The sequence below is a fragment of the Poromitra crassiceps genome, assembly GCF_964638095.1.
Source record: "Poromitra crassiceps genome assembly, chromosome: 28".
Taxonomy (NCBI): Eukaryota; Metazoa; Chordata; class Actinopteri; order Beryciformes; family Melamphaidae; genus Poromitra; species Poromitra crassiceps.
In genome coordinates this window covers 19002574-19024602 of record NC_139651.1, presented here as the reverse complement: position 1 = coordinate 19024602, position 22029 = coordinate 19002574, and the positions used below count along the sequence as shown (strand labels likewise).

The window sequence follows — 22029 nt, the reverse complement described above, 5'->3', positions numbered from 1 at the left end:
CACATGGGCTCTTCAAAGTGTCAGTGATGTTCATTTTTCCACAATTTTCGCCTAAATTATAGTCTTTATTTCAGCACTGTGGCATCGAACATCACGGACACAAACAACAAACACTGGAATACTCATAGGACTATAAGGTTTCAGAAAATGTATAATGTACTCATACTATCCCATTATAACAGGTGAATTTGGCCCTTAACTCATTGAGTGCCAAGGACGTCGATCGACGTCAAAGTAAATAGTGACGTAGAGTGCCAACGACGTCGATCAACGTCAAATGCGTTTTTTGACGGTGGGACGTGGATCAAAGCCTCCTGCATCTCCTGTACAAATATTGTAGCTATTGAAGGTGTATAACCTATTTTACGGACTCATTAGGTGGCGACAGTGCTCTCCAGATTAGAGAAAGGTCAGGAAAACAGCAGGAAAAAGCCCCATGATGAAAGAGAAACCGCTCATGCTGCAGCCAGAGCCATATAGATTGCTCTGGCTGCAGCTGACGTTGGCTGCGAACAGCAGTCAATCCGCTCCCACAACTGAGCCCCTCTGCCTCTGTCTGTCTGTCTGCATAGTTTCTCCACACGATTAGCCGCCAGAAAAGCAGCACCCGACACTGAAAAGCCAAACCATTCTCAGCAGTCCGGTTTGGCTTTTCCATGTTGCGCTGGGAGCCGGCGCACAAAAACGGAGCACTCAGAAAATAGACGCTGGGTGCGTGAGGCTGTGTGTTAGTGTGGGGAGGAGTTTGCAGCTGAGGGGGGGGGGAGAGGGGGGTGGGGCACGCAGGGCACCACACAACTACACCACGTCACTACATCAGAAAATATTAGCTAGAGTCAGTGAGTGTGCTTGAAATGCTTCATTTCACAAAAGGCTGAATATCTCAGCTTCTAATTTGAAACGCCTGAAAACAACCTATCTTCTCCGGCTCATAACTAAAGAACGGAAAATGGTATCAATAAACTTTTTTTTGCTGATGATACAATAGAGTCTCCTTGTTCTTTGTGCGTGTTTGGTGTTTACATAGTAATATCACACAATATTCTGTGGGCCTCGAGAAATCACTGAAAACGCTCTGAAACTCTGGCACTGGGAGCGTCCGTTCTCCAAAAGTGGCTGGCACTCAATGAGTTAAGGTAGAAGAATTACCGTAAATTCCGGACTATAAGCCGCGGCTTTTTTCCCGTTTTTTGGCCCCTGCGGCTTATATAACGGTGCGGCTTATCTATGGATTTTTTCAGAAAAAAAAAAAAAAATACAAATAAAATCTCTCTTTTTTAGCACTCTTTCTAACTATAAATCCACTTCTGTTTTAATTTCCTCTCTTGCCCTCTTTTCACCACACCGCGGACACTGTGTGCACTGTAAAAATAAACAACGGTGGTGTTGTGTTATGTTGTTTTGTTGAAATGTTACGGTAATACGGTAAATGGGAGCTTCCTCAAACAGCCATCTCTTTCCCGACAATCCCCTCTGTGCGTGACCACTTACATATGGTAATTACGGTAAGCAAACGGCCACTCGGCCATCAACTCCCTCCCCCGACTACCAGGAGAAAATCACAAACTTCGGCGAATTCACACAAAGGAAGATCAAGGAATATTCACAACAAGACGAGCAGTAGAAGCAACACTCTCACTTACCATGGGGAAGGTACGCAGAAATTCACACGACGCAGCTTTCAAGTTGAAAGCAGTCAATCTCGCATTAAAAGAGGGAAACAGAGCAGCCGCGCGTAACCTGGGCATCGATGAGTCAATGGTGAGGCGTTGGACGGTGCAGCAGGAGGAACTGTCTCAGTGCAAGAAGACCAAAAAGTCCTTCAGAGGTCATAAAAGCATCCACAATCACCAACGGGTTCCAAAACGCTGGACTGCTGCGGGATGAAGAGGATGACGCCGCCACAGCTGGCGCTGAGGGCCGTCAGAGGCTTCAGAGGCTGTTCGATGCCGACAGTGACGAAGAGGAGTTCGTTGGTTTTGAGTGACAATGAAGGAGAGAGGAGAGTGGTTGACGAAGCCACCCTGAACCTGTTCGTTTCCGACACTGAAGATGAGGACTTTGGTGGTTTCAGTACGCAGGAAGAAGAGGAAGACGAGGATTAGTGACTTGACTTCTCTGGTTACAGGTTTGCTGCACATATAGCCTATTGTTGTGTGATTTTGTCTGGGGATTAGTGACCTGACTTTTGTTTTGTTTTGTTGAAATGTTAATAAATGGGAGCTTCCCCAAACAGCCATCTCTTTCCCGACATTCCTCTCTGTGCACGAACCCTTTCATATGGTAATTAAACATCAAAACACCCGCGGCTTATAGACCGGTGCGGCTTATATAAGAAAAAAATAGTCAATTTTGGTCCCGCGGCTTATATACCGGTGCGCCTTATAGTCCGGAATTTACGGTACTTCACGAGGGAAATGGGCCAGAGCCCAACATTTAACATATCAGTACCAGCCGGGTGGGCAAATTCTACTTGTGATTTTTTAAATTAATATACATCCCTAGATTATGTTTTTAAATGATAGACCTTGATGCCTGTGGAAAGGCTATCATATATTAATTTACTTATATTGGCCCTATAAACAATTGAGTATAGGTAAGGTTTTGCCCACCCAGATGGTACTGATATCTGGTCTGGCCCACGGACTAGAATGTGTGGTTTTGTGGTCTGCTTGGTCCTTATATTAGTGCAAAGTAACTACTTCAATCGGTCAAGACTCACCTCCGCAGCAGGTAAGAAATACAAAGTAACTCACATGGTCAGAAAATAGAAAATGGCAGCAGAGGTTCTTATTCCAATTTATGGCAATAAAAAAGATGAGAAAATCCCTGCAGTCTTCCTCTAAAGCAGAATCTAGTCACATCTCATTTTCCAGATTATCAGGTCAAAAATGGTTCGATTAAGCGACTGAGTGATTAAGTGTAGAGAGCAAAGTGAATATTAACTCACAGTGGAGTGATAGTATTTGGAAGAGATCGCCCTGCCTGCACTCTCTGCCTAGAGTCGAGTAGAGTTGGCTATCCAATTTTCACAACCACACATTTTTACTATAAACAAACTACTAAGACCAGGGGCAGAACACAATTTCTCGTCACCTTAAAGCCCCAATCAGTAAGATTTTTGACATTTTTTACATTAATATAAGAGCTTTTTAGTCACAGGACATGGTAGATTGACTTGTAATAGGGAGACCCTCGTCTTTATTTATCCCACACCGCCCTCCATTGGCCAGCACTGGGACTAAGCAAGTTGTCTGCCCCGTCCCGTAGCAAGAAAAAAAAAAAAAAAACAGGACGTGCGCATGCGCTGTACAGCGGAAGCGCTGTCTGCATGAAAACAAGGAAGTAACTCGATTCGGATTTGCTACGAAAATGATGTTTCACGGGACTATGCATTATTATTTCATCACGTGGTGAGTACCCGATGTCACAACATGTACATAGAGCTTTCTGGCGCTGTGTTTTGTTGACTTTGAACGGCGATATCGTTATCGATACTATTGCACGCAGAGGGCGCAGTGGAAAACTTACTGAATGGGGCTTTAAAGCTACTTTGAAAGAAGGAATAATGTATTTTTAACAAGGTAGCTAAATTTAGATCACTATTTTTGTTTTGTCCTGTTAACAGATAGCATTACATTGTTGTCCGTTTCATTTACAGAATGAGGAAAGACAGTATGAATTGTGACAGTGTCCCACTGTCAAGAGGAGGTGTAGAAGCTGTTCTTCAGGTCGAGGTTTGGGCGGCTCTGTGAGAAAGATCACTTGTAGCAGAGGAGCATGCAGCATGAGTTCTACGTGATGGAATGACAGCCTTGTAGCAGCTGGGACATGCATGTGTCATCAAGTCACTAAAACGTGTCGAGGTGAATCAGAGGTGAAAAACAAGAGAAATACTACAACTTAAGAGCCATGAGGAGAGACTTTGATCTGAACACCACATCAAGTCAACCAGCATGTAAGAGCCATGAGGAGAGACTTTGATCTGAACACCACATCAAGTCAACCAGCATGTAAGAGCCATGAGGAGAGACTTTGATCTGAACACCACATCAAGTCAACCAGTGGAGGATGAGGAAATAGGTGAGTTAAACAAGTATAAATGAATGATGAAAATGAATCAAACCAAGATCACATGAATGAAAAGACAGATTTTTCCCCCTAGATTGGTTTTCAGACAGACACCAAAGTGATCAAAATCTATCAAGTCGTCATATTTATCAGTTGAGACTGTCGTTAAGGAACAAACCAAAACTAGGGGAAAAAAAACTGATGCAACAGTTGAACAGACCCACAAGCATCAATTTGTCACACAGCCAGCCCAAAAGAGCCCAAAGAACAGAGAGAGGACAGCATACCCGACGAGGAGTCGGAGGATTTGAGAGCAAAAGACCAACCATCAGGGGTCATAGACGCACAGTGAGGTAAGCGCAGCTCCACAGGCTTCAGGAACTTCAGGCCGTGAGGTCCACACATCACCAGGGGGCTGAGCAGAGTCTCTCCTGAAAACACAGCAGACAGAGGGACAGACAGAGGGACAGACAGAGGGACAGGTGGACACTCATTAAAGGATCTACAGTATCAAATAACACATTTCAATACACTTTCCCCACAGGTGGCCTTCAATGGGTGGTGCATAATGCTAGAAAACACCAACCAGAGGAGACACTAGTGCAGCAACCAGGACACATAGAATGTGGCTTCCCACCTGTATGGACGCCCGACCAAGCCAGAGGCAACATGGGGCACGAACCTGCAACCCTCATGTTGGTAGGCAGAGAAATCTACCGCTGCGCTACCCGGACGCCCCAGAAAACAGAATGTTTAATTTATGAAAAGCATCCGTCAGGTTTCCCAGACTCAAGGGCAGTTTAGAGTCCAGCGATTGATCATCGCCCGACGGGCATCGCTGAACGTGACGTCCATTCCAGTGTCGCTCGACGCTGCTTTTGGACGCTATCGCTCGTAAAAAGTATAAACACCTAGGTCGGCGATCCTCAAAGTCCGGACTCCGGTCCGCATCCGGACCGAGATGCCGTCCTATCCGGACCGAGCCCTGTAACCTACAAATCATTGATAACTTACATTTTCACGGAGCGTTTCTATTTTAACCGGCACATGCTTTTCTAGTCTTTACGGTAATACTGGTTCATCTGCCAGGAAGCTCACAGACCAATGCATGCGCTGTAAATCATCACACGTGGTGCTACTCGGCCAATCAAATAAGCGAATCGTTTCTCTCTGTTGCTTCGTTCTCAGTGGTGCTGCGAGACACACGGACAGAGGCGAGTTGAGGCGAGAGATAGTAATTTCACATGGTGTGCTCAAAAGAAACCACTCTTACATGTCCATTCATTGTTCTTACGGGCAGATCAAAACCAGTATGTCTCGTGTGAAGTGCGGTGCGATCCTGACCGGTCTATGGAAGCGCCACACATGAGCAAACACACACCAGGGCACACTCACTGCCCAACGCAAGGGCATGCGAGGTTTGCATTGCAATTGCATTGATCGACAGACAGACCGACAGACAGATACGGAGCTCACTTATCTCAAGAGAAAAGGTTGTTTGTTGGCTGAGAGTGTTAAATGTGAAATGGAGTGAAGAAAAGGGGAAACGCATTTCTCTTAAATTAAAGCACTTCATTTTAAGATGCACATTTTTCCAAAGCACTCTGTTGTATGTTATTTGTAAATGCATTATTTTACTTGAAATGAGAAAAGAACATTTATTTATTATAGTAGGCTAGTTATGTAGCTATAATTAATCCAGTTAAATATGAAAACTGTAAATAAGCATTGTTGATGTTTATTTTGATTTAACAGTCAGTTGTTGACATACAGACGTACTATTAGGCTACTTCAATCATTGAGTTCAATGGCACTGAATCATAGCGCAAGCTACGTTACAATGTTCCGGACCTTTGCTTGAGGACATTTTCTCTAACTGGACCTTTTTGAATTTTAATTGAGTGCCCCTGACCTAGGTGATAGGAGAATGCATCGCAGAGGCACAGAGCATGATGTGTTGTGATATTTTCACATGGATTAATGCTGGACAGACAGACAGAGAAGCTGCCAGTCAAGGTACAACGTTACCGTTTTGATTGCAACATTACAAAACTGTCTATCTGCTTGCTAACATGCTGTATGATTATCCATGCTAACGATGTGGTAGCTGTTACTTACCGTCTGTGTTAGGGCTGTTGAAACGAATTTTGATATTCGAATATTATTCGAATTTAATAATTATGAACGAAATTCGATTATTATTATTTTTTAAAAACGAATATTTATTTATTTAAAAAATTTTTTTTTTTTTTTTTTTTTAGAACACTAGAACAGTGACAAGTTCTGACAACATACTTGAAGAAAAGAGTATTAACTGAAGTTGACTGTTGAAGCTGCTATACTGATGTAAACCTACCTGTAGCTCTTAAAATGTATGTTCATTCATTGTTAACTGAAGTTGACTGTTGAAGCTGCTATACTGAATGTAAACCTGTAGCTCTTAAGTGCAATACGTGACTGATTTTTTTTGTTCATGGCTCATTGTTGTTTTGGCAAAGTTTACTTATTTGTTTATTGATAAGGAGCTCAAACAAAGGCTGTGTCTTTTTTTTATTATCAATTATTTTATTTTAGCATTTCAGACAGCACCAATACATCACTGATGAATATTAACTAAGCTCTGGTTATCTGACCTATTTTCTAATGCAATGAATGTATGTACATTGTACAAGGAACATGTTTTCTTAAATAAACATCATTGCTGGACTATTTGTGATAAGCCTAATATTATTTTGAATATTCATCCACCATTCACTTTTCTACATTTGGTAAAATGCTTAGAAAAAGTTTTACTTGGTCAAACCCAAAGATTCAGCTATATTTAGAATCAGAACATAACATAAGAGAAGACAACAATTCACTCAGACCAAATTTTTTTTTTTTTTTTTTTTTTTTTAAATTCAATTAAAAATTAATTAAAATATTCGAATATAATTCGAATATTAAAATGTATAAAGCACTGAAATTCGAATTTGATTATAGAGGGAGATTGACAGCCCTAGTCTGTGTTGAGAATGTCCTCTTTCCAGGCATTTGCCTTTTTAACAGCATCTTTATAATCTGCCCGGTCATTTAGGCCAAAGGCACGGGGACCGTGTCATTGTGTTTATCAAGTTTTCAACAAATATGTGATCTTCTTCCATTGTTAATTCAACTAGCTAGCTAACTAGTGGCTTCAGAAACTGCGGTAGGAGAGAAACAAATTGTGGTTGTCGTGACAACGAAGCTAACGATGGGGTCAAAGTTGAATCCAGATGAAGTCTTGACGATGGTCGCAACGTTCATCACAACGATGGCATATCGCCCATCGCTGGAAGTATAAACACTTGTCGTTATCACGGACGATGGAATGTGATCATGGTCGGTCGCAACGACCATAAATCACTGGACTCTAAACTGCCCTTCACTTGGACAATTCAAGGACTTTTCAGCGACTGTCATAGTTTCCTGTTTCGTGAAATTTAACAGCTCAAAATTGGACTGTTTTGGGGGTAAGACTTGAGATTGGTCAGAATTAGACCTCATACAGACTTCAGTCAATTCAATGCAGACGCAATCCTCATGAAATCCTTCCTTTTTAAACTGCAGGGTAACAGGGTTAACAGGGTTCCTCAGGAAATAGAATCATTGATCCAGAGATTAATACTGATGAATTTGGGAAAATCATGTACTTTCAAAATTAATTCTCAAAAATATTTAATGCCTTATTTTATTTTTCTCAAATCCACAAAGTTTCACGGCCTGTGGGAATCCTGACCCAACAGATCTGCTGCTTTCTCCATTCACTCCATCTCCTGAGATGTTACCTGGTTTCTCCATTCACTCCTTCATCTCCTGAGATGTTACCTTTCTCTTTGTCCAGTGGGGGCAGGATGCTGTTGTCTCGGCAGACCTTGAAGTAGATCTCCTGCTCCACGCCGTCGGGGATGGCACCCTGTGGGATGATAATGCTGACACCCGTCTCGATGGAGCTCAGCACGCCGCCGTTACAGTTGAAGATCCCTCGCGCGGTCGCCACCACCGTATGGCCTTCGTCGTCGTCGTCGTCGTCCAGGGCACTGGGGCTGTAAGAGAGAGACCGTTAAGAGTCAAATATTCCACAGAAAACCTGGGCGTTTATTTCTGTGGTCGGAGTGAGAGGTGCGGCTGTGTTGTTACCTCACAGGGATGGCCTTAGGCACGGCGTTGATGTTGTTGTGCTGGTATTTGGAGCGGTGGTCCATAGTGCGAGTGAACGTGTCCAGGCCGCTGTCCTGGTCTGCGTTCTGGGGCTGTGGGGAGACCTGAGGCTTCACTGGGCTGGGGCTCGGACCCTGTTGCAATCACAACACAGTTAGCTATCAGCCTGTATCAGTGTTCTAGTCAAGTGACAAGTCACTATATCTCGAGTCTGACTTGAGTCTTGACGCCCCAGTGTTCGAGTCCGTACAGTAGGTACAGTAAGGCATTGCTCATTATGCTGCTACTTCATAGAAAAATGTAGAAAAAGAAAAAACGGGCTGTCCCAACCACAGAGCTCTTGAAAATGATATATAGATAAGTGTGGCTGCCAGCTGACTCATCTGAGTCTCTTTAAACAGCGGCACTATAAAAGGACTGCCTACCTTTGGAGCCAACTCTGGTTTGTCGTTGGGCAACAGGTTGTGGTTGAATTTGGGACTGTCGAACTTGCGCTCGAACGGCCTGGCAGAGGTGGTGTAGGGCTTGGGGACGTAGCGGTTGTAGCTGGAGGCTGGCGGGGCCGTGGTAGCGCCCGGCGTCTTGGGAGGCTGCTCGCTGGTGCCGTTCACCGGAGACTTCTCAGGGAAACTCTTGTGAGGCAGGAAGTTGGTCTGGACAGTGTCCTCTCGCGCGGGAGGCTTGGCTGTGGGAGAACCACGAGGATCAGCCCAACGAACTCAATGTGTTGGTGTGTTTCTCATGTGTAGTTATGTTCACATATACTGTACATACTGTACTGTTGGCCTAAATGGTCGTGAGAGTGAATGATGCATCTTCAGGTGATCACAATCTTGTGTCAATATTTGATCTTGACTAAAATAGTTTTTGATGCGAGGACATGAACGTTACCTTCAGGTGCGCTGGGTTTGGGCAGTGTGGCTGGTGGGAGTGCAGGGGTCACCTGGGGAATCGGTTCGTATCTCTTCTCCACTGGACTTAGTTTCTCCATCGAGTCCGTCCTGTAGCACGAGAGCATTTTGCATCAATTGAAATATATAAATTACTTCACAAATTAACATAGAAATCAGCAAATTACACTTAATATTCTCACACTGTACATTCTTGGGGGGGAAAAGCCAAATAAGTTTCCAGAAAGCTAATTGACATTCATAATATGCATTCATAATGTCTTCCCCAAAATCCACTCTCATTTAACATAATTTCCATTTTCACTCCTGAAGCAATTTATCATCATCAGAGGATTTACAGCTAAATGCTTTCATATCATTATCTCTACTAGCATAATTAGAGAGCGATTCTGGCGCGGTGCACAACTTGCAGTTGAGCAGGCGAGGTCGCGTCTAGACCCTGAGGCCCGAACCAACGAGGCACGCACGGTAGAAATGACCGATGAGGAGCAGGAGGAGGACGACAACGACGAGGAGGCACGATAGGAATGAGCACTGCCAGTGGCCGAGGGACGCTAGAAAGGAGTGAGCGCAGCACACTCTGTTTCTAGTGACGCAGTAATGCGTCAAAAAAGTATGTGCACAGTTTAACACATGCATGCTAAAGTGCTCCCACATGCAGGTGTGTACGCAGGTGTGTTACATGCTAAAGTGCTCCCACATGCAGGTGTGTACGCGGGTGTGTTACATGCTAAAGTGCTCCCACATGCAGGTGTGTACGCAGGTGTGTTACATGCTAAAGTGCTCCCACATGCAGGTGTGTACGCAGGTGTGTTACATGCTAAAGTGCTCCCACATGCAGGTGTGTACGCAGGTGTGTTACATGCTAAAGTGCTCCCACATGCAGGTGTGTACGCGGGTGTGTTACATGCTAAAGTGCTCCCACATGCAGGTGTGTACGCGGGTGTGTTACATGCTAAAGTGCTCCCACATGCAGGTGTGTACGCGGGTGTGTTACATGCTAAAGTGCTCCCACATGCAGGTGTGTACGCAGGTGTGTTACATGCTAAAGTGCTCCCACATGCAGGTGTGTACGCAGGTGTGTTACATGCTAAAGTGCTCCCACATGCAGGTGTGTACGCGGGTGTGTTACATGCTAAAGTGCTCCCACATGCAGGTGTGTACGCGGGTGTGTTACATGCTAAAGTGCTCCCACATGCAGGTGTGTACGCGGGTGTGTTACATGCTAAAGTGCTCCCACATGCAGGTGTGTACGCGGGTGTGTTACATGCTAAAGTGCTCCCACATGCAGGTGTGTACGCAGGTGTGTTACATGCTAAAGTGCTCCCACATGCAGGTGTGTACGCAGGTGTGTTACATGCTAAAGTGCTCCCACATGCAGGTGTGTACGCGGGTGTGTTACATGCTAAAGTGCTCCCACATGCAGGTGTGTACGCAGGTGTGTTACATGCTAAAGTGCTCCCACATGCAGGTGTGTACGCAGGTGTGTTACATGCTAAAGTGCTCCCACATGCAGGTGTGTACGCAGGTGTGTTACATGCTAAAGTGCTCCCACATGCAGGTGTGTACGCAGGTGTGTTACATGCTAAAGTGCTCCCACATGCAGGTGTGTTACCTGGGGTAGGGGTAGCTGTAGCCAGGCTGTGCTTGTTGTTGTGACTGTGGTTTTCCTGGCAGCTGGAGCCGGTCAAAGTAAGACAGCTGTTTCCTGTAGTACTCCTCGTCCTCATCGGGGTCGTAATGGTTGGACCGCACGATGTCATCGGCCACCTTGGGCTGAGGCTTCTGTGGCTCCGGGGCTCTGAGGCGGGAGTGACAGGAGGACAAAGTCAGGAAGGTAGAGAATAAGGTGAAGTGTTGCTTATGTTTTTATGTATTTTACATATTTTTATCTATGTTATTGTGTTGTTTATTTTTCTTCTGTATAGCACTTTGGTCATCTGTGGTTGTTTTAAAACGCTTTATAAATAAAGCTGGATTGGATTTGGAGTTTGTAATGACCTTAAATATATATGGCCAAAATGAATGGGCTTAAGCACAATGGGTAACTGTGTGATGTTACAGTGACTAGTTGCAGTGTGCAGATAGTTGTACTCTGAGATGTCAGGGGGACTTCAGTAACGGCAGTAGAACTTACCTGAAGTTCTTCTCCTGATCCAGGTTGCTCAGAGAGTTCGCTTTGGGGATTCCTCCACCTGGCTTCACAGGCAAATCAGCTGCCTAGAATAACACAACACAATGGACATGATGAGAAGGAGAAGAAGAAGCCCTGAATGATCTGCATGTGTATTTCTAAGGTGCCCACTTCCTCTATGTGCTGAAGTCTTTTTGAAAAGCTACCAAAGTTGTAACTGCTGTAAGTGAGTAGGTGACCCTGGAAGCAGGTGTGCAGAGCCAAGTGATTTACCCTGTTCCCTGCTGGTTCCCCGGCCTCTCTGGCTCGGTCCACAGACACCGAGCGTTTGTTCTCAAACATCTTGACACGGGTCAGCACCGACTGTGGCCGCATGGCCGGGTCGTCCTCCTGCTGCTGCTGGCCTCTGGGCGGAGCTGGGAGAGGCTTGGGGGCGTCGCCGGGGGAAGGTGAGGGAGCCTCTGCTTTGGGAGGAGGCGGGGTCTGGCTGGGCTCAGAGTTAGCAGGAGTGCTGTCATACTGCTGCTGCGCTTTGTAGCCTCTGTGCTGAGGCGGGGGTCCCTGGTTGTAGGCGGGCCGCTGGGCGGCGGGTTCCGGGGAGCGGGAGGCCGGGGAGTAGGCGGCCGGGAGAGGCTCCTGCTCATAACGCGGTCGCAGGTCGTACCCCGGCCCAGGAGGCGGGGGCTCGTCGTAACGAACGGGCGCAGGACCTGCCGGTTTACCGTAGCGGGGACGTCCGTCGAAGCCCTGCTGAGGAGGCGGGGCTTCGTCGTAGCGCTGAGGGGGTGGGGCTTCGTCGTAGCGCTGAGCGGGCGGGGCTTCGTCGTAGCGCTGAGCGGGCGGGGCTTCGTCGTAGCGCTGAGGGGGCAGGGCTTCGTCGTAGCGCTGAGCGGGTGGGGCTTCGTCGTAGCGCTGAGGGGGCGGGGCTTCGTCGTAGCGCTGAGGGGGGCTGTACTGGCGTTCGGGGCCGTCGCCGTAGGGCAGGCGGGGGTCGTAGCCCTGGGGGGCTGCAGTAGCGGCAGGCTGACTGTAGGGGTTCCACTGCTGCTGCTCGTAGTGAGGCGTGTTGTTGTTCTCGTAGGGCAGGTGGTGAGAGTCATAGTTGCGGTACTTTGGTTCCCGGTAGCCGCCTCCGCTGCTGACGCCGCTGCTGCTGAGGTCGTAGCGACTGGGCGGATGGTCGTAATCTCTGTACGGCTGCTGGTCGGGGAGGAACGCCGGCTCCGCGTCGTGAGTCACAGGCTTCATGCCGTGACTGCTTCTCCCTGCGCTGTCCGTGCTGTACGGATCCTTCTGGAACATCTAACAGGGGGAAAAAAACATAGGAGAAGACAGTTAACAACTAGGTAGCATCCACCAACATACTGGACATACATGAAATGTAATATAAAATAACTGCACGTAGAAAATCAGGTAAAGGAGAATATTACAAGAAGTCAGTGAAATGAATTGCAGAAGAGGAAAATAGAAGGGAGAGACCTGAAATAGAGAAACTGAGAGGGAGGAGTTACTGAGAGGGAGGAGTTACTGCTCAGATTGTATACAAGAAATCACGGCAACCTCAGCAACAGCCAAACGCACATCAGAGCAGCTCAGTGCAACATCACATCACAACATACAGCAGCACTGCAACTGACTCAGTGCAACATCACATCACAACATACAGCAGCACTGCAACTGACTCAGTGCAACATCACATCACAACATACAGCAGCACTGCAACTGAAACACTCCAAAGAAAAAAAACAAGTCCAAAGTTGGTCAAATAAATAGAATCAAACTAAACAATGGGATACATTTTTCTTGTCTCAATTCACATGCTGTGTGGAAATTGTATAGAAAACAGTACTGTTAGATTACGTACAGAGGGTGTATATAATAATTGTCTAATCTTTCTAGAAATTAGAGTATATTTTTAATAACTGTTGTTCATGTGAATGTGTAGTATTATTCATATTGTTGTATTGTCTGTCTTGGACCCCAGGAAGACTAGCTTGGTGTTCAGGTATCAGCTAATGGTGATCAAATCAATTAATAAACCAATATCTGAGCACCCACTGCATGTTGATTTACAAAGAAAATGTCACCCACCGTCTTAGTGCAATTATATGACAACTTAAAATATCTGCAGTAATATTTCACTTTACAAGCACATATCCATTGTACAAACTAAACCATATTTAAAATCCTGATATTTGAGAAGTAACCATTAGTTTATGCGTCCAAATTTGAAGAACGTTTCGGTTGAGCTGTTCTTGGTGACATGGCTACATTTCAAATGCAGGAATAAATGTAGAGATGATAGCAGAAAACATAACAGCTGCTTTAGAAAGAAAATGGTCCATTCAGTTCTGCTGTAACCGACACACCACAAACACATCTACTTCTAGTGGTTAACAACAGACGACGAGTCAAACGTGTTGCAGCCATGCAAGAAGGTAAAGCAACAGTGAGAGGAGAGAGCCTGACCATCCCCAACTGCTCTTCTACATCATGTACCAAGACAACCATCACCTCCAAGACCACTGTTGTTCACCAGCGTTTACTCCCACTCTGGCACGTGCACACACACACACACACACACACACACACACACACACACACACACACAGACACACACACACACACACACACACGCACACACACACACACAGACACACACACACACACACACACACACACACGCACACACACACACACACACACACACGGGATGCACCGATCCACATTTTTTCACTTCCGATCCGATTCCGATACCTGAATTTGGATATCTGCCGATACCGATATTATTGCGATACCAATATTTTTCTTGAATATACAGTATAGGCAAAGATTTGGCCAATTAAAGATTTCTTTTAAAAATATACCTTGCAAAAAGCAGACAAAATTAAGAAAATATACAAGGCAAAGAAGGATACTATTATACATGGGCAAATTACGGCCAGCGCCCCTGTGCGGCCCGCGCTGGAATTGCAAAAAATACCCCCCCCCCCATTCCGATCCGATTAATGAATTAGTGCCAATATCGGCACCCAATACCGATATTGGATCGGACCCATCCCTAACACACACACGCACACACACACACACATCTCTGTCTCTTCAGGGCAGCATTGTGGTCAGCAGACATGCAGGGCAGAAGGAGAGAGACAGAAGCGTGGCAGCAGCAGGAGGTAGGTAGGTAGACAGGCAGCAGCAGCAGCAGCACAGGAGATGAGCCAGGTCAGACCGAGCTGAGCTGAGCTGAGCCGGGCCGGGTCACGGAGGTGTCCGGTGACGGTCAGATGATGGATACCTTTGGTTCTGAACTGGGCAGTCCGGACTGTAGAGGTTCTGGTGTGACGCTCTGAGGGGCTAGCTCAGGGGTGGGCCTCCTATGTGAGCCAGCCTCAGGGCTGGGGCTGGGCTGGCTGTGGGGAGGAGGTGCGGCAGCCTCCTCAGGGCTCAAACCCCCTACAGTGTTTACAATGACGTCGTAAGCAGGGGGCGCTGTCTCAGGCTGCTGGGGGAGGCTAGGGACGGCAGCAGCCTCTGCTTTCTGTGAAGTGGTTCAGAAAGGTTTAATAACACGCGCCACTCCCTCCACAGCCCCTCTGCAATGTTCTGCTCCTCTCTGGTAGCCTATAGGTTACACTCAACACCCAATCACCCGCCTCCATACTTAAGCAGTAGATGTGGATCAACCAATGGCGTGTGAGGGTTAGGAATTAGTAGCATGACAACTTTTCATTGTTAGTGTATACTGATTTGATTTTAATTCTAGGGTTGCAATACAGTTTTTTCCTTTTCTTTTTTGCCTCTTTTTTTTGGGTTCATCAACACATCATCAGAAGACAAACGTCTCGGTCTGGATCATAATCACGATGGCCAATCGAGCTTTGATAAATACATTGTACAGGAATACTGGATTAACACTGGCATCGTCGTTAGCATCGTTAGCATCGTTAGCATGCACATAATACTTTGTGGTGTCACATCAAGAGTCCCAATCACAGGTGAAACAACGGTAATCAGGAAGTGCACATAGGTGAGTATCGGTACTACAGACACTTAAGACAAAACAGATACGTTTCTTCAGCAGCAACAGTCACACCAATAAGACAGCTTGTGGTAATAATACAAGAGTAACAGTCAAGCTTATTATCAACTTCTCCCTTTTCAAAAAATAAAAAACACACGCTCACAGACATCAATCAACAGATATAGGCAAACAAACAAATATAATAAATATAGATTATATATATATAATATATATATTTTGATAAATACTTGGCAACACAAGTTTCCACTTCCCCCACTGTTGTCATTGATTTCGCAATAGTAGATAGACAGAAGAATAGCGGTTAAAAAAAGAAGGTGTGGCTTCAATAGCGCCTCCAGAAAACCCTCCTCACGCACACCACGGCCTCCATACAACAGGGTAGACGAACAGCTCTCAGAAACGCTACCTGCTGCGGCGCCGTCGCCTTGAACCCGGCCGGGTTGATGCGGTTCAGCGGGTCGGGCTGCACCGGGTGCTGCTGGTAGCCGGCGTAGCCGGGCGGCTCCTGGATGACGGGCGGGTCCTCGCGCACGGGCTCCGACGAGCGGGTGATGGCGGGCTCGGAGGGCGGGCCCACGTCGTCGTTGAGCGTTTCGTCCAGTTCCTGGTCGGTGTAGGCTCCGCCCTCCGTGTCTGTGTCCTCGTAGTCGGAGGTGTGGCGGCTGTCCGTGCTGTACATGGAGTACTCGCTGCCCGGCGCAGACAGGTAGGACAGCCGGTCGTCGTGGATGTCCAGGTCGTCCTCGGGAGCGCCATCAGCCTGGAGGGCGTGGAGGGGGAGAGAGAGAGAGAGAGAGAGAGAGAGGGAAGAAAGAGAGAGAGAGAGAGAGGGAAGAGAGAGAGAGAGAGGGAAGAAAGAGAGAGAGAGAGAGAGAGAGAGGGAAGAGAGAGAGAGAGAGAGAGGGAAGAGAGAGAGAGAGAGAGAGAGAGAGGGAAGAGAGAGAGAGAGGGAAGAGAGAGAGAGAGAGAGGGGAGAGAGAGAGAGAGAGAGAGAGAGGGAAGAGAGAGAGAGAGAGAGGGAAGAGAGAGAGAGAGAGAGAGAGAGAGGGAAGAGAGAGAGAGAGAGAGAGAGAGGGGAGAGAGAGAGAGAGAGGGGAGAGAGAGAGAGAGAGAGAGAGAGAGAGAGAGAGAGAGAGAGAGAGAGAGAGAGAGAGAGAGAGAGAGAGATCGATCACTATTCTGAATTCTGGAATACAATCCGCGACATTGTTGATTGTGTATCTGTAAGTACAGTGTGTGTGTGTGTTTGTGTTTGTGTGTGTCTACGTTACCTTGCCCTCTGAAACCCACACCAGCTGGTTCTGCTGCTGTTGGGTGATCTCCTTCAGCGCTCCATACCAACCATCGTTCATGTTGTTCATGTTGATAGTTGCTGAAGAGAAAAACAACATCTCTCTAATCAATGCAAAGAGCCACACAGGAACACAGCACATTAATTATTCAATCAACAACTACCACTAACACAGCACCATCATGAGGAGGAGGATAACAAGTCATCAGCTTCTTGATCAAACTAGCTTTCAGACTGTAGGAGCATCAAGTACCATTTTCTTCAGTTCTAAAATAAATAATAACTTTAACAACACGTTATGTGGTCTTATTTTGTTAAAAGCTTTGAAATGAAAAGAAAGATGACATTTTGTGAATATTATTATTATTATAATTACTCGGCGCCAACATATTTCTACTATCATTCATCCAAATCTATTAAATTGAGAGTAAAGCCACTGAAAGGAAAGACGAGACAATGAAAATGTGCTGAGACAAATGTGAAGTTGCTGTATCGAGTGTCACCAACCAACACCTCAAATCTACCATGACAAGTGAGTGACAAGAGTCTTCTCTGTCGTAACTGGAGGGAAATTAACACACACACACACACACTAGAGCAGGGCTACCCGGCCCGTCGGACTCGGAACCCGAACCCGGCCCGACTTACGGGCCGGGTTCGGACAGAAACATTGAAGTCGCGTTCGGGCTCGGGCCGGGCTCGGTCACGTAATGAGTCACTTGTTTTTGCCTTCAAATATATCTATCATCAGCTCCTGAGCTAATTTACTACGTTAATGAAAGCACCTGAAGGCATCGAATGAAACACGCCCAGACATGCACTCTGCTGCTCTGCCCGGAGTCAGCTGCGTGTCGGCTCTCAGCGCTGGTGTCGCGGACACCGTGCAGTACTTCTTTCAGCGATGTGGGACTGTGTGGGCAGTGCACGGCACGCACGAATTAGGCTGTTTGGTGCTTTGCTTTGTACATTACGTATTAATCATTGACTGCTTTGAATTACGAGGACTGATTTTGGTTTGGGATTATATAGGGCTGTTTATAGGCTGGACAGACTCATTGAATTATGCGCTCGCTGCGCTCCGAGGGGGAAAAAAAATCAGGGAGGGGGTTCGGGCCGGGCTCGGACAGATTATCAATTGACACCTGTCGGGCCGGGCCGGGCTCGGCTAATAATGTGACGGGCTCGGTCGGGTTCGGTAAGGAAAATTCAGCCCGAGCCCAGCTCTAACACACACACAGGAGCCCACACACACAAAGAATGGTTTTGACCTCTCTCTCACACACACACACAAACAGGAGCCCACACACACAAAGAATGGTTTTGACCTCACACACACACACACACACACACACACACACACACACACACACACACACACACACACTTTGGCATGCTGTGCACAAAAGCTTGTTCCACGTTTTAGAATAGAGCTGTGCAGGGATGGATCCTACACAGGCGAGGGGTGAAAGGTCACACCAGGATGGTTCTATTGGACAAAGGCAAAGCTATGATATTATTATATATATTATTATTATATATAAATGCAGGCCATCTATGAAAAGTAGAATGGACACGACTGTAGGTGGAAGACACACAGCAAATAACAGTGGACAGAAATGCAGAACTAGAGAGGTACAGATGCAGCTCTTTGAGGAGGTGTTTGTGAAGAGTTTGTGTCTTCTGGTTCTGCAAGAGTGGACGTGTCTGTCTCATGTCTTGATGGCTGACAGGAGGCTCTTAAAGCTGGCTGATGCCCTCACAGTGACACAGTGTGCTGAGAACGTCTACATGTACAGGAGGTGTGGGTGCTCCACACTGCTCCAGAGGAGGTGTGGGTGCTCCACACTGCTCCAGAGGAGGTGTGGGTGCTCCACACTGCTCCAGAGGAGGTGTGGGTGCTCCACACTGCTCCAGAGGAGGTGTGGGTGCCCCACACTGCTCCAGAGGAGGTGTGGGTGCTCCACACTGCTCCAGTGCCAAACCAGCTTTTGTAAGGAGTCTTGACAGAACAGGGCGGGGCTACTCGAGACACAGCCTCCAACACTGCAGCACTCAACTGTCAACTGCCAGTGGTTTGAAATGAATCTCTCTTTCCCCCCGTGTGAAATCCCCGTCACTCCTCTCCCTCCCTCTGGCGCCCCCATCTGGCCCCTCCCTCCCACTGCACTCACTGGTGAAGAGGTGGTGGTTGTTCTTCCTCAGTTTGAGGGCTCGTTCGTAGAGCTTCCTGGCGCTCTTCCTGGACTCGGGGCAGAGGCGCGTCCTCATGGTCTTCACGCCCTGCTTGGTGTCTGGGTTGAGGAAGACCACGATGGGATACCACTGGGCGTAGTTGAGACGGTCCACGGCGTTAGGAGTGATGTCCAGCACTGCGTGCTTGTCCTTCACATACAGAAGATACAAAGAAATACATGTTAAAAATACACACATGTGCATTGACACGATGTGTGCGTTCCACACAGAGTTTTTCACCATCAAGTGTAAAGCAATGTAATTGCAACCAACAGCATAATAATGTTCTTGTATACAACAGAGTTTGAACCCTTGCAAGAGGCACACTACCAGTCAAAAGTTTGGACACACCATATTCTTATTTTTTTTTTAACTATTTTCCACATTTTTAGAATAATGGTAAAAATATCAAAACTATGAAATAACACAAATAGACTTATGCAGTGACCAAAAAGTGTGAAACAAATAACTTATATTTATTTAATCTGATATTTTAGAATCAAAGTAGATTTAAAGTAGCCACCCTTTGCCTTTCCATCAAGGCAAAGGAAATTCATACAAAGGCATTATCTTCACTAGCTATGTTTGTAAAATAGTAATAAGAATAATAATAATAATTATTTCAAGCATTTAGACATAAGCCTTTAGATCAAAATGGCTTTAAGATAGTGAAAAATAAAGTACATTCTCTCAGGAGTGTGAAACCTTTGACTGTGGAGTCATCAAGTGAAAATGTGACAGTACATTCAGCCCTTCACCACTTTGCTGAGCTTATGCTTCTAGTAGCAGTAATGAAGGCCGTGCACTAGGGGGCAGCAGTTAGCTGTGCAAAAAACCATTGTGGCTCGCTGCCATGTTTTCTTGTCCATAACCAATCTGTCAGAAAATGTTTCGACCTCCGTCTGTTGCACCTGTGAGTGAGTGTGTGTGCGTGTGCATGTGTGTGTGTGCGCGCGTGTGTGTGTGTGTGCATGTGTGTGTGTCTTCACTCACTCGGTCAATGATCTGTTTGATGGTGTGCAGGCGTATGATGCCGGAGCTCTTCTGGTCTTTCCCTGCATCTCTGGGCTCGCTCTCTACAGAAGACCAAAGAGGAGAGCATTACTGCCTCACACATCCACACTCAACACACTCAACACACTCAACACACTACACAATCTGTGCCCCACATAGAGATAGACACCCTTGTAGTGTGCAGTTGTCAACTCCCATAAATAGAGTTATAATAAGCACAGGCTTATAATCTATGTACAGGAGAAGACAAGTGTATGTTTATGAAGAACAGGGTAGGTAGGTAATAAAGACAAAATGGAGATTTTAGCCAATTCATGCAATTAGCCATTAAGTCATTTTTGGGAAGTTTAGGGAAAATTAAATACAAGTGTGTAATAATGAATGTGCACGTGCAACTGCATATAACACAGTATAACTTAGGTGCAGGAGATGTGTTACATATGTTACATATAACACAGTAGATGCGTTACATGTGAAGCATTGGCATGAGATATTATGATGCAATATGCACATTCAAGAGAGCGGGGGGGCGGAGTCATTTGAGATGATGAGAATGCATGGTCACTGTAGGGTTTATGATTGACAGCGAGATAGATAGATAGGCAATGGTTCTCTGCCTAGAAACACAAGGGACAAAGGAGAACATCTCAAACAGCGAAATCATCCTTAACTACTGCTACTACTGACAGAGTACCACAGCTACTACTGACAGAGTACTGCAGGAATGAGTCTGTTACTACAGCTACTACTGACAGAGTACTGCAGGAATGAGTCTGTTACTACAGCTACTACTGACAGAGTACTGCAGGAATGAGTCTGTTACTACAGCTACTACTGACAGAGTACTGCAGGAATGAGTCATCTTTACTACAGCTACTACTGACAGAGTACCACAGGTCTTTACTACAGCTACTACTGACAGAGTACTGCAGGAATGAGTCTGGAAGAGCTGGCTGGATGCTAGCACTTCCTGGTTCTTACGTGTAAAAGGCAATGTGATTTTTATATGGGGATTTTGGTTAGATGCTTGTAATAAGGTCTGTGGTTAACAAAAGCTTGTGAAGCAGCAAAGTTTGTGTTCTGCAAGATCATCGTCACACATTTGATTTTGGAAGCATACAGTGTAAATGCAGGGTTTTTCCCCCCCAACCTGATTTTCAGAAAAGGCTTCAGAAGCCAAGTGCTCCTCATTTGTGAAGATGTTCTTTCATGCATTTAACCGAAACTCCCATAAAAAACAATCCCATTGCCTTTTTTACATGTAAGAACCAGGAAGTGCAGGGATTTCTGGGTAAGCCTACACAAATGTGTCATCCCTGAGGTACTCCATAACAACATACTAATGCTAATATCCATAACATCCAGAAATGACCAGTATTAAAAAGAGCAGATCATTATAGCCATGCGACAACCCAGGGGGGTCAAGCTTACAGTATGCAGCAATGTGAAAGATTCAATGCTGTGATTAAATAAGTGTCCCCGTCACTATGGAACTTCACACACTCAGTTTGATAGTGACAAGGACATCCATCCATGAGATTGTGACACCTATGACCTTTATACATCCATTTAGCATTTAGCATTTAGCATGGGCATTATTCTGAATGGCTGAACAAAAAGGGCCATTGTTCCACACACACACACACACACTGTATAGACTAGAGCCCGACCGATATATCGGTTCCCCGATAACCGATATATCGGTATCGGCCGATATGTTCGCCGATATTTTTTTATTTTGTATTTTTTAAGTTATAGACATCATGTTGTGTACCGTAATTTCCGCACTATAAGCCGCACCGGAGTATAAGCCGCAGCAGCAAAATTGCCTGTTTGTTACATATATAAGCCGCACCGGACTATAAGCCACGGGTCTTTTAATGTTTTTTTTTTTTTTTTTTTTTTAATTGTGTTTTAATGTTTAATTACCATATGTAAGGGTTCGTGCACAGAGGGGATTGTCGGGAAAGAGATGGCTGTTTGAGGAAGCTCCCATTTATTAACATTTCAACAAAACAACATAACACAACACCACCTGTGTTTTTTTTTACAGTGCACACAGTGTCCGCGGTGTGGTGAAAAGAGGGCAAGAGAGGAAATTAAAACAGAAGTGGATTTATAGTTAGAAAGAGTGCTAAAGAAGAGAGAATTCAGT

At 45.9% G+C, this 22029-nt stretch overlaps 1 protein-coding gene across 9 annotated transcripts in view; it reads right to left on the bottom strand.

Annotated features, from left to right (window-relative positions):
- The window catches only part of tjp1a (tight junction protein 1a), a 100126-nt gene that overhangs the window by 3666 nt on the left and 74431 nt on the right, over positions 1-22029 (bottom strand). For 4 of the 9 annotated variants that reach the window (XM_083662416.1, XM_083662418.1, XM_083662417.1 and 1 more), the window contains 13 exons: positions 19854-19936; positions 18800-19010; positions 16609-16709; positions 15744-16097; positions 14591-14833; positions 11569-12597; positions 11299-11381; positions 10777-10962; positions 9142-9251; positions 8676-8935; positions 8230-8384; positions 7918-8135; positions 4359-4502 (listed from right to left, as the gene is read on the bottom strand). In XM_083662416.1, the coding sequence (XP_083518542.1) occupies positions 4359-4502; positions 7918-8135; positions 8230-8384; positions 8676-8935; positions 9142-9251; positions 10777-10962; positions 11299-11381; positions 11569-12597; positions 14591-14833; positions 15744-16097; positions 16609-16709; positions 18800-19010; positions 19854-19936 (3177 nt within the window). The remainder of the gene's footprint in view (positions 1-4358; positions 4503-7917; positions 8136-8229; positions 8385-8675; positions 8936-9141; positions 9252-10776; positions 10963-11298; positions 11382-11568; positions 12598-14590; positions 14834-15743; positions 16098-16608; positions 16710-18799; positions 19011-19853; positions 19937-22029) is intronic. The other 5 variants (XM_083662419.1, XM_083662423.1, XM_083662422.1 and 2 more) reach the window with 2 other exon arrangements.